General features: G+C 39.9%; 1 protein-coding gene across 1 annotated transcript in view; it reads right to left on the bottom strand.

The window, feature by feature from the left end:
* Nucleotides 1-10,381, bottom strand: part of dclk1b (doublecortin-like kinase 1b) — a 62,071-nt gene extending 51,690 nt beyond the window's left edge. Inside the window, exons 1-3 of the mRNA XM_036564967.1 lie at nucleotides 10,239-10,381; nucleotides 9,281-9,662; nucleotides 5,973-6,319 (exon numbers count right to left, since the gene is read on the bottom strand). Of these exons, the coding sequence (XP_036420860.1) occupies nucleotides 5,973-6,319; nucleotides 9,281-9,641 (708 nt within the window). The 5' untranslated portion in view covers nucleotides 9,642-9,662; nucleotides 10,239-10,381. The remainder of the gene's footprint in view (nucleotides 1-5,972; nucleotides 6,320-9,280; nucleotides 9,663-10,238) is intronic.
* Between the last annotated feature and the right edge of the window lie 3,193 nt (nucleotides 10,382-13,574).

Consider the following 13,574-nt stretch of genomic DNA (forward strand, 5'->3'; position numbering starts at 1 on the left):
TAAAATACCTTTTATTAATAAATCAAATTGAAGTGATGTGGCAAGTGAACTAGAAGGCTCTCATTCAGAGACGCTGCTGCCACTCATCTGCGATAAAATGCGCTGTTACCCTGAAATAAGATCCAGTGGCAATGGGTGTCCACGCAGTACGTTACAGCCACCCTTTTGGTCTCGTTGTAGAGAGTGGGGGGTTATTTTCGAGACTGGACGCTGAATCTCGGCTCCAAAGTGTGCAGCAGAGCGCGAAAGCCCTGGTTCTCAACGACTGAGAACAGACAGCAGACAGCAGGTCACATAGCCCCGAGGTCTGGCCTCGCCAGTAGCGAACGAAAAAACAGATTAAGACGAACATTTGGAGGACTTATTCGCATTTAGAAGCAGCGCGGTTGGTTAAATCTGCTGAGAGACTGTCTTTCTCTAAAAAGTTGTGAAAATTAACTCGCTTCTCTTTCGTATTTTCCCGTTCCACCTTAAATGGTGCCGCATTTACATTCGGCGCCTAAGGCAGAATTTAAGGTGGAAAAGGAAAATTAGAACGAGAAACTGGCGAATGAGAAGCGACTTCAGCCTCGTAAAACAGCCGGACGCTAAGACATTTTACAAGAAACTCTTCTAGTTTTGAAGAAAGGTTTTCTGGCGGAGATGGGAGGAAAGCGGCTAAAGCTAAAGCTTAAAGCAGAGCGAAGTAAATCTGCGCTCTCGTTTATATTTTTAGCCCATACTACGACATTTACACATACTGAGACATACTGGGCATTACATGTTGTGGCTCCAAAGGTGGTTTGACTTCGTTGAAAGGCAAAATGGCTCTTCTTATCATGTGTGTTGTGACTCCTGACCTAACCTGTTTTTGTTATGTGGCGCCACAGACTGTCCAGGCGCTGCACTTACCCACTTCCAGTTCAGCCTTTTGCGTTCCGTCAACATTACGTTACAAATTAAATATTTAGAAAATCGATTTTTGACGTTGAATGAATCGATTCAGAATCGTTCACGTCCGCATCGCGATGCATCTAAGAATCGAGTTTTTCCCGCACCCCTAGGATGTATTGTTTTAGGCCCCTGCTGACTTATCTTTATATATGTATGTATGTATGTATGTGTGTATTTATTCATTTATATTTAATTATGATTACACTATTTATTTATGTGTAATTTATGTCGTATACTCCCTGAATGTTACTATGGGAGGTGGGAGGGGGGTCTTTATCAGTCTGAATGTGTCTCTGTAGCGAATTGTTAATGCTGTATTAACAAACTCAGAAATAAACTTGGTTCAAAATGTATTAATTTATTAATTTGCATCAGGTTGTTACCAAAAAGACTGACCATAAATAGGTGTGTCTATTAGGCTCTGTTTTTACTGGAAAACTCTATATCTATATCACCATGCAAACTGCCCAAATAATCACTGTTGATTCACTGATTATATTTTTTAATCGATTAATCGTGTTAAATCCTTAGAGTAAAAGCATCAAAATACACTACAGCATGACTGAGCTCAGATCATTCACAACGTGCCATCCAGAAATTGCTTTGCACCTCAGTGAAAGCCGGTAGGCCTGCGACATCACCACTACTGCACCCCCTCTGCAGCAGAGGCTGTTTCCTAGCAACCAGCTCCGGCAACCTCATCGTCATGGAAACAGACAGAGGCCTTTAAAAAAAGGGAAAAAGGTTGCTAATGTTTCTTTGAAATGGTACCAATATAGCAGACAGAAGAAAGTCTATAAATAGGGAAAGATGGCTGATGGTTAACAAGATTGTAAAGTAGGCGTGTGTTACCTATTAGACTCCTTCTTTCCTTTTCTTTTCTTTTCTTTTCTTTCCAGGCTGCTTTCCTCATTACTGCCACTGAAGCAACACTGTAGGCATCTCTCAAACGATTAGCAAAGCTGTTACTTGCACTGTAATGGCAAAATCCAACAAGTGAATCCCTGAGAACATCCTCTCTGACATCACCACCCCTGCCAATCTCTGCTTCACTCACTCTTTATCTCTTGGATGTCGCTCAGTCTAGACGCAGAAATCCTCTTAAATTTTCCTAAGACAAAATGAAAATGCTTGGAGATGCAATATTTTTTGGACATCCATCAAATCTGCTGAGATAAATGCCAGTGGACTCGATTAAGATGTGAAAGTCCAGCATGTTTGAGTGTTCACAGTAGGGCTTGACACATATATCTTTTGGATGATAAAATCAGCCAACATTTCAGTTCCACAGATTTACTGGGATCAGCAGAAATCCTGCCCTATAAAGCCTGATTATAACTCTTTAAATGTTATATAAGAAAACCATGTTCAGCAATGTGATTATGTTTATTATAAACAACCAAAAGGTCAGCAACTAAATAACTTACTTTATTAATACAGGGCCTTGTTTGACCTTTACATGAAAATATGGAAGCCATGCATCCCTTCAAGACAGCAGCGGTTTGTGCTTGAGTGTGTGGCACTATATGAATGGACGGAATAATTATTATTATTGTTATTGTTACTAAATAGCCCATATCACAGAAAAACAGATTTTCATTTCTTACTTGAAATAAGATATAGTATATAAAACATTGTTAAAGTTTTAAAATGTACCATTTAGACCATTCAGTCCATACAGTCCATACATGGAGCCTGAGCTGCAAAAACAGCCAATTTGGAATTCATTGTTTTTGTGATGTCACAAAAATGGACACACTTACACATATCCGCCTATTCAGCCTACAGCAGTTTAGCCACACCCATTCACGCTGACGTTACAAGGAGTGTTTCAGGCTGGACCACATTTTTGAATATAGCACGCTAAAGGACAGCCAATCGGAATAGTGGTCATTACATATATCAGTTTCAAAGTCACAGTAACAAAATTATCCTGTTTCACTTCAGGAATAAAAACTGCTTTTGATACAAAAAACTACAAAACCCCATAAGTGGACCTCAGTGGGGAAGAAAATAAAATACAAGAAAAATGTAGGATACAGGCCTTTTAAAACTCCATATTTACCTCTTTCTGCAGGCCATTCTGTCAGCGGAGTGGAAATAGGCTACTATGATACTTTTAATCAATATAATCAAATAATATATTTTTACCTATAACTCTGTTATCAGAGTAACTAGGACACCATTGACTGTCTGTGTTTTGAAATGTTGTGACTCTGTGTTGAGCTGCTAGTGAGCAATGAGAGGTGAAAGGGGAGGGGTGAGAACCTCCTGCAGTGAAAACAAAACTGTCTATAATGTCGTGTACAACTCATTGTGTATACAATAAAAAAGGAGCATTTAAACACAAAAACACTTGTATAGATGTTGACTTGATGCTCATCTCCAAAATGAAAATCATGCACATTTCCATCATACAAATATATTCCATCAAAATTACTAAAAAAATTGCCTAGACCAACCGAGGGACCTCCAAACAGGCAGAAACTGCATTTTACGGCTTTCTTGAAAAGATGTTAAATTATATAGGCTCAAAGCATCAAAACTTTTAGCACCTTAAAATCCGTATCGGTAACAAAAACTCATATAGGTCATGCTCTCTGAAAGGAAAATGGAATATATCTCAACTTGCCAATATTTTCCGAAATGTAAATAGAATATGTCGGAATATGTTTACATTATATTTCATTTGTAGTGCAGCAAATAAGGACAGGCAGAGAGAGTGATGAAGCCACAGGCCTGTGGTGACAGCAGGTAACTGCTCAGCCTTTCCTGTGGAGAAATGGAAAGGTCACTCTCCCTGTCAGCACTCACAATATGGCTGCCACCCTTTGGCTGACCCCTTCTCTTCTCTCTGTCCCGGTGTCTTGTTCTGTCTCTCTATCCTCTCTCACCTTTTCCTGCGAATTTGAGCTGCTCTGATGCAAATGTAGAGACCCTCTGCTTCTAAATATGGCCTCACAGAATATCTCCCAAACGGCTGGAGAAAAGCAGGACACGTTTGAGGAGGAAAAGAGGAGAAAGCGAGGACACCAGTTTAGCGCTGGTCTGTCAGTGAAGGGGGAACAGTGTGACCTGTTTGGGTTGATGATGATGACGCATGAACAGCCTCACCTCTGAGAAACCAGGCCACACGTCTGAAATGCGTATTTTAATTCTGAGCAGGAGCGCCACAAAGATTTCAGAGATTCAGATTCAGAGTTGGAGATCAAACAAATGTTTGTTGATTTTGCTTTGTAACCTCAATACAAAAAGCTAGGGTCACTTCAATGGATGTGTGGATGTGCTGGTTATGTAAGTGGCTGGCAAATGAACTGGATTGAAAGCTGACAGCATATATTCTCACCAGTCAATAGGAAATCAAACACTCTGCAAAACGGTTTTAACAAATGCACAGAGCACAGGGGTGTAAAACTGCATCGATGCATATGAAGGTGGCAATTCAACAATTTTGGAACGTAAGAAGACTAGATTATAATATACAGTTATATAGTAATGTACACTAAAGTGAGCGCTTCTTTTTTGGCCAAAATAAAACTATAAGGCTATTTTTAAACATAAAAAAACTAAAAAAACACTTGGTCCATTGTCTGTATTCCACTACTGTTATAAATCTTCCAGTCACAGTTATTTATTCAGTGCACTTTTAATACTGAGTTGCACACTCTTAAAAAGTAGGGTTCTTTAAGTGTTCTCTAGTAAAAGGAATGGTTCTATTTATAACTGTGAGGTCTATATAGAACCATTCTTTGCATGGTGAAATGATTCTTCAGATTGATGGAGAATGTGTTGTACATGGTTCTTTTTTAAAATGGGTTCTATAAAGCACCGAAAAATGTTTCTTCTATTGTTACAAGCTTGAAATCATTCCAATAGCAGAACACTTTTTGGTGGTATATAGAACCCTTTTCAAAAAGGTTCTATATAGAACCATCTACAGCACGTTCTCCATCAATCTGAAAAAACATTTCACTATGCAAAGAACCTTTTGTTATGCAAGGGGTTTCTTTACTGTAGAACCTTCGAAGAACCATCATTTTCATGAGTGTACTGCACAGGACGGTTTTTTCAGTCCCGCTCCCTCAAGATTTCATCCCATTCCTGCCCACTTCTGAAACATTTGTCCCATCCCCAGCCGCAACTGAAATATTGGTTCTGCTCCTGCCTGCACAGTTCCATCAAGGCGAACTTTTCAAAAGGGTTCTATATAGAACCATCTACAGAACATTCTCCATCAATCTGAAGAACCATTTCACTACGCAAAGAACCTTTCATTATGCAAGGGGTTCTATATAGAACCATTTTCTTTACTGTAGAACCTTCGAAGAACCATCATTTTCAAGAGTGTACTGCACAGGGCTGTTTTTTGAGTCCCGCTCCCTCAAGATTTCATCCCATTCCTGCCCACTCCCAAAACATTTGTCCCATTCCTGTCCACAACCAAAATATTTGGTTCTGCTCCCACCCTCACAGCACAAGATGAACTGACATCCAGTATCTAACACAGTCTATTCACAAACACATTATTCTCTGCTGAAATAACACGGCAGTCGTGGTCATCAGGCTCACTGTGAGTAACTTCACCAAACGCCATTACTTCCCAGTAAACACAGAGCAGGAATTAAACCACAGAACAGTAATTTTTGTTGTTTTGCTGGGCAGCTGTGGCCGCCGGACTGAAGCCTCCGCCATAATGACCATCTGTGTGTTGTTCACGTGATCGGTTGCTTCCCAACTCTTTAGAAAGACTTAATTCTTTTAATTGTTTTACCGTTATGATTTTAAATTGTTTATATATATGACTTAGCGATTGTTCTACTTTCTTTAGAGTATTTATTATTTGTGGGATTTCTCTTCATGTGTACTTTGGTCTGCTCCTGCCTACAGTGGGCTGGTTCACAACATTGAAAATTAGATCATTTGTTAATCGAGTCATTGATAATCGAGTCAAATTCTAGTGAGTTTAGATGGTTACACCCCTTACAGGCCAAACATGTCCTAAAATGAAACCGCATCAGAAGATAAAACTGGACTCCTACCAGTTTGCCATCCACTGTGTACAGCCTCTTGACCGCTCCTGTGTCCAGCTTGATGGCATCAGTGATGTCGCTGAGAACTTGCTCAAACGTGTGAGCCGTCTTCTTATTGAGGAGGATCCGCACGGCTTTGCGAGGCTTCACTCCGCTCCGGATGATGGTTACCAGCTTGGGCCGGATAAAGTCCTTGGTCTCCTTGGAGTCCAAGGAGCAGGCCTTGGCGCTGGCCAACGAGGGTGGAGCTCGTGAGGATGCGGTGGTCTTCATGTTGACTGACCAGTTAGGATTGACATTCTTGGTGTAGTCCAGTTTCTTATAGGGCTCTATTGATCCACACACATAGCTTTCACCTGTTACATAAATAGCAACATGCAAGTTAGCACTCTTTCAGTTAGCACTGGGCAGTACTGATGGAATTAGGCATAAGTTTGCATAATAAAGTCTTTCCTGAACACTGTTACTCTACGTTTACAGACCTGACATGTTTTATTGGACTGTTTAGTGCTGTTCTGCTTTACTTAATTACGAAAGGAAACGCTGCACAGCTTTGCAAATGTTAAACAGGATAGAAACTCAATTTCAAGGAAGGAAACTTGATATTTATTTAGCTTTTTAATGTATTTTAAACTATTTATTCTGAACAATCTGAAGCACCCAGCAAATGATAGTACAGTTAACTATTTTATGAATATATCTCAATAAAACTAACACTAAAAATCAATGCTATTCTGTGACACCAATGCCGATTTAGCAGTGCAGACAACGTATCGCCCAACACTGCTTCAGTATAGTGTCAAGGACAGAGAAAAACACAAGCAAAGAATACAGTCTTTCATCTACTGCTGTGCTTTGAGACATTCATCTGATGGGCAACCAAAGCTGGTAATAACAGAGCAGCAGAATGGCTTGAGAGGCCATTCAGTCAAGGTTAATTGCCCTGATGAGAACAAAATCAGCCAAGTCTGTCTCATTTTCACATTTATCATGGCAATGAAAGCACTCCAGGTCTGAGCATGAACGAACGGCTGGCCTAAATATTCCACTGAAATACTCCTAGAAGCAGCTCGTTCATAAACCAGAGCCAAGTACATCTACAGTCGAAGACAAACACCTGCATGCCGAATGGACTTGAATCATTCACTTATCAGTCTACACAATAACATACAAACATATGTAGACAGAAAAAGGGTAGTGTGGTGTTGCTGTAAAATGGTAATTCATATTTTAATGAGTGGTTTTAAGTGGATTCAGTTGGTTCCATATGTGGCCATCAATTTACTGAATAAGAGCATCTGTTCACAACAAACAAATGCAAGAAATGTATTGCTCTAAATTAAAGCCTAATTAATGAAAACAAGATCTTTTCACTTAGTTCAGTTTGACTGATACAGCAACAACATTTTTGATAAAGTTATCAATGTTATTAATACTTACAGGGGAATTCCACTAATTGTTTCAAAATTTCTGCTTAACTCAGCAGATGAGATGTAAACAAAGTCATTCAGATTGGTTTGATGTGAAATGGTTCATTGTAGAGAAGCTTGAGGACCTGGATTTCTTTACAGTGGTGGTCACAACATGGACAACTCAAATATAGCCATTTTATAATATTGCCAAATCCTGTTTGACCTGTATTATTACAATGAAAACAGTACAAAAACACAATATTTGATGTTTTAACTAATGAACATTGTTTTTGTGAATATAGGCTTTTTCAATATTAGACGCCTGCAACACATTCCAAAAAAGCTGGGACAAGAGCATGTTTACCACTATATTACATCTTTTGTTATAACAGCACTTAATAATCATAAGGGGACTAAAGACACCAGACAATCCTGCTTTGAAAGCTATTTTTTGACAGTCTTGTGGTATACAAGTTTTCAGCCATACAGCTGTATGGGGCCATTGTTGTCATATTTTGAGCTTAATAAGACACACATTAACTCTCTCTTTACACAGCCACAACCCAGGATATTCCTTTATTTTGTCATGTTGAAATAAACAGGGACGTCACTGAAAAAGACGGTATATAAAAGGCAGTTGCTCCAAATGTGTGCAGCGTTAATGATGCTTTTACAGATGTGCAAGGTATTCACTAATACTCCCCTACACCATCGCAGATGCTGGATTTTTAACTTTACACTGGTAACAGTCTGGATGGTCCTTCACTTCTTTGGCCTGGAGAACACAACGTACATTATTTCCATAAATAATCTGAAAAGCTCACTCGTCAGACCACAATACGTTTCTACTGAGCATCAGTCGATTTCAGATGAGCATGAGTCCAAGAAAGTCTGCAGCCTTTTTTGATGCTGTTGACATATGTCTTCCACTGTGCACAGTACAGTCCTAACTTGCATTTGTAAATGTCATTTATTGACAACAATTTGTGATATCACAGAAACATGCCCGTTTTTAATGCAGTGCCATCTGAGGGCTGAAAGTTATGGGCATTCTTCGGTGGTTTTCGTGCTTGTCCGGTACGCACACAGATTTATCCAGATTCCCTGAATGTTTTCGTGATATCACGCACTGTAGTGGGTGAAATACCTAAAATCCTTGCAATCGCAAGCTGAGGAACATTATTTTAAATTGCTGGATTTTTGCTGCCCTTTTTTTTGATGTGCCTCAAACCATCCTCACTCATAAATGGACTCAGCCTTTCCTGGATGCTATTTTTATAAGATGCTTTTTGATCGTTTCACTATGTTCCCGTCTTAAATTGCTCTTGTGCCAACTTCTTTGGAGCAGTGTTGCAGGCATAATTTTTAGAGCAAATGTATATTTGCAACAAAAAAAAACGAAGTTGATAAGATACAACATCACATATTTTGTCTTTGTACTGTTTTTGTTCACAAACAGGGCAAAGTAGATTCATAAATCACAGTTTTCTGTTTTTATTTCCATTTTACCTGCTGTCCCAACTTTTGTGGAATTGGGTTTGCAACATAAAATGTATTTGTTTATGTAATGCGATGCTACAATAGTGGTAAATCTGAAACAAAAAGTTTTTTCTGGGAATGCACCTTTGTTTGTTGCTGCTGCAGTTTTGCAATTTTGAGACTGTCTATCTATCTGTCTAAAGTTACCTATTTGATGAATCAAGTGTTTAACCTGATTTAACCTGTGCTGATTGTGCAATGATTTGCAAAATACGCCCTTTTATTCAGTAACTACATGGGAAACAATTTAAAATGACCGTGTTACTATTCAGTTATAACAGTGAGGAACAGACCACAGAGTTTTCCCTAAAGTTTAAGGGGTTAAAAAGTCAGACAGAAGACAGAAGGTCTGTGATCCAACCTTACCTTCCTCCAGCTGTTCCATACTCATGATCTTCTTGGCCCCATCAACTGAGTAAATGGTGCGGACCCCCTGGGGCAAGTTGACATTGTCGGATAAAGAGCGGGTGAGGTCAGCCAGCAGTGCATCGAATGACCTGAACCGGTCCTGGGAGATGGCGTAGACGATGCCTTTGAAGTATCGGTCTCCATTACGGTAGAATCGCACCTTTTTGGCTTTTTTCTCCGAGCTGAGGGCCTGCAGGGTGCGGGTGCGGTACAGGCTGCAGTGGGCGCTGTGAGTGGGGCTCGGCAGCCCGTTGGCCCGGGACGCCCCACGGCTGGACCTCTGTGTTCTGTCCCGTTCGTCAAAATGCTCCAGCTCCATTTCGGCCACCTGGTTGTGCTTCTGTGAGAACAGAGGTGGAGTGAAAAAACATGAACTGTATTATCAGTTATAATACTTTATTATATTTTCTCTCTATGGAGACGTTATTGACAGCCAATAATAACACATATCTGTTTCATTCAGTGGGCTGTTGGAAAGAGGATGCTTTAAGCTTTGAAAAGAAAAGCTGCACTGCTGTGGAAATCGAACATCTTGCAAATATTTCACATTTTTTCATCAGAAACAATATCAGAAAATGATGGCTACACTGCGCTTTATGAACATGGCAGTCTATTGATATGCAGCACACCTTGTCATTGTAACAAATGGACCACACTGACACGCTACACGCTCTTTTGTCGCTATTACTGTCTGTAAAATCTGGCATTTTCTACAGAGACACGAATTCGTCGCTGATTCAGAAGTTCTTCAAGCCCACCGCCGCCCATAAAAGGACAACGAGAGCAAACCTAGAACCTTCTGTACCTGCTTTGGTGGAGACTTCACGTAAGAAGACCCGATCCACTCAAATGCAGGACCAGATGCTGCATCTAACTGTGTGAATAGTTGCAGGATAAAATAATGTTTTGAACTCACTTTCCTCGCGTTGGTAAGCTGCGGTATCCGTGGGCTTGGTCGGCTCCCAGTCGCACCGTGTAGTGTGCGTGATGATCATGCCATGGACATGCTGCTCGGTGGGGATTTGGCTAGCAGAGGCCGTGCATGTGGTGGTGCCTTTGTGCCCTGCAGGCTGCTCCTGGAGAAGGAGGAGGAGGAGGAGGAGGAGGAGAAGGAGGATGGGCTGCAGCTGGTGTGTCTCCCCCTCTCCCTGATTTGCATGGCTCCATCCCCCCAGTTTAAGCGACACCCTGCTGCATTACCCTGCTTCGCCACCAGAGGGCGAGAAGATTCCACTAATGTGAATTCTAATGTGAATATTAGTTTTAATTTACTAGTTTGTGTTTATTAGTTTTAGTTTAATAGCAGTTTATTTGTCTGTAAAGAAAAAAAAAAAGAATACACACACACACACACACACACACACACACATATACATATATATATATATATATATATATATATATATATATATATATATATGTATATATATATAATCATCTCATCTTTTTATTTTATTGTTCTGTTTTAAAACATTCAGTTATGAAAAGATACAAATATATACTTTTCACCTGGGAAAAACATATTTAAGTTACACCACTGGATCTTAAAACCAATGTTGCACCTTTGACGGAACATTTACATTGTTTATACCTTGATGAATGAAAAACGTACCTGCACAGAACCTTCATTTCTAGGAGTGCATATGTGCTTGTTGGGCATCCTATTCCAAAACCATGGCAATTAATATTGAAATTGGTCCCTTGTTTGTGTCTAGAACAGCCTTTTGGAGTGTGTCTGTGGGAATTTGTGCTCAATCAGTCAAAAAAGCATTTGTGAGGTGTGAGGTCAGGCATTGATTTTGGGCTCACAGTCAATGTTCCAACTTTTCCCAAAGGTGTTCAGTGGGGTTGAGGTCAGGGGTCTGTGCAGGCCACCAAGTTCCTCCTCACCAAATTCGTCAAACCATGTCTTAATGAAGTTCGCTTTGTGCACAGGGGCTCAGTCATGCTGGAACCGGAGAGGTCTTTCCCCAAACTGCTGCCACAAAGTCGGAAGCATTTTAATTGTTTTGAATGTCTTTGAATGCTGTAGCATTTACATCACTAAGGGAACTAAGGGGCCTAGCCCAAACCCATTATCCCTCCACCAAACTTTACTATGCATTCCGGTAGGTAGTGTTCTCCTGACATCCGCCAAACCCAGATTCATCCATCAGATAGTGTCAGACAGTGAAGCGTGATTCAAGAACCAACACTTGGCATTGTGCATTTTGATCTTAGGCTTGTGTGCATCCAGAGGCAGTTTGGTGCTCTGTAGTGAGTGATGCAAAATATATCCAATCAACATTTGACTCACTATTTTTACATTTACTTAAATAAAGGATTTAATTGCATTTAGCAATTGGCAACCCCATTCTGTGAGTTTGTGTGATCTACTGCTTCATCAATGAGCTGTTGTTTTTCCCTGAGCCTGAGGTCACCATATCCAGTGACAAGTGTCAGCTATAGCAATGTTTCTCAAATCAGCCCCCAGCATTGGGCTGTGGAGCAGTACATATCTGTACCTTTACATAATCTAATGTTTTAAACCAGAACAATAAAATAAAAAGCCTGGAGACGAGACGGGGTGTGTGGAGTGAATTATGTACAATTACGTTCCCTGACTAAAGGTACTGAGATGTAACCTTAAGGGGAACCACACCTGTGACAAGAGGGGTACTGCCCCAGTGACAGTGTCATACCCTTTTTTCTGAGAGTGTATGTGAGTAATCGCCGTGCAGGGTCGTAAGGGGCTTTAAACCAAACTGATGGGCATTTATTCCATACATTACACAGGTATGGAGGTTTTTTCCAGTTAATGGTGTACTTAAGGTCCTATGTAGGTAGCCTTCAAATAAACTCTTATCAAAAGTGCTGTCTCATGCAAACAGTCTGTTTGTGTCATTGTCATTATTCAACAAAGCAAAATGTGTTTTTTTTTTTATATATATTTTATGCACATTCATAAAACACTTTGTAGACATTTAATATCCAACACACTCTAGTTCATCGTATTTCCAATGGCACAACTAGTTCATGGTGATTGGCCCCATCCTGCACCAACACATGTGGGAATAATCCCAAATTAGGTATGACTGTCCATATCCACAAAGGTCTTGTTTTTATTATAACTGATTTTTAGTTCTACACTCTTTGCAAAAAGGGTTCTACATAGTACTGAAAAATGATACATAATGATGGTGGAACCCTTTTTGGTGGTATAGAAGACCCTCATCTCACTGAACTGTATCTAGAAGAATGGCGGCACAGCGTAAAACAGTTATTATTCACATCAACCCAGAGGGCATCTGCAAAGTCTAAGGGCAAAGGGTCATCAATCAGAAGAGACAGCAGAAGAGATGGTCCATTAATCTACTGATTTGGCCTTGTCAAAGTCCAGATTTGAACCCCACTGAGAACATCTGGTCTCACTTTAACCACAAATTAACTGAACAAAAGGTTTCCACTGCTGACCAACTGTGGAAGACAATAAAAACTGAATGAAACAATATTGACACAGGCATATATAAAATGCTTTCTACAGCTGCAGTTTCAAAGACTTTGCTTTTTAAAGGAAAAGCTATTCTGCATTAACTTGTGTTGCTTCAGTATTTAGTTGGTTGTTCAATTCTTATTCACTGGTTTACCAAAAAAAATAAAAATAAAAATCATGCTTTTTTCACTTGGCCCCTTTTTTTGCCCCTTTTCCAAAGAGCAGGATAGCCCCCCCACCTCAAGAAAGGTCTGATGATTTTTATTCCTTTTTCTCATAGTTAAGACTCATTGGGTCCAACCATTCTTTAGAAGAAATTTCTTCTTAAGACCCACTTACACCGTTTTATGAATATTCTGACATTCATCAATGTTTTCTTATTTGGGATTTGCTCTGAGGTAAGAACAAAATCTACACACTCAAGAGCACAAAGGTGTGAACAACTCTGCAGTTTAAGAACACATCATGAATCTGACGTAGACTTTTTCTTAGGATCTTTCTCAAGAACACATTTAAGAAAAAACTTAGGAAGATTTTGGTGAAAGAGGCCCTTTTTTTAATTATTACAAAAGGAGACAAGAAACCTGTTCTCCTGCCCTGAATGAACATAATAAACATGAAGCACAATGGCATTTTGCTGATTATGGGGACCTGCTGCCACAAGAGGGCACTACTGAAAAAAGCAGCTGCTTAGTAGGTTAAAGTTTGGCACCCAGGATGGATTACAACACCAACACAGACAGAAAAACATAATTACAACACACCGAAACACAAAGCTTG

The sequence above is a fragment of the Colossoma macropomum genome, unplaced genomic scaffold (assembly GCF_904425465.1).
Source record: "Colossoma macropomum unplaced genomic scaffold, Colossoma_macropomum, whole genome shotgun sequence".
Classification (NCBI taxonomy): domain Eukaryota; kingdom Metazoa; phylum Chordata; class Actinopteri; order Characiformes; family Serrasalmidae; genus Colossoma; species Colossoma macropomum.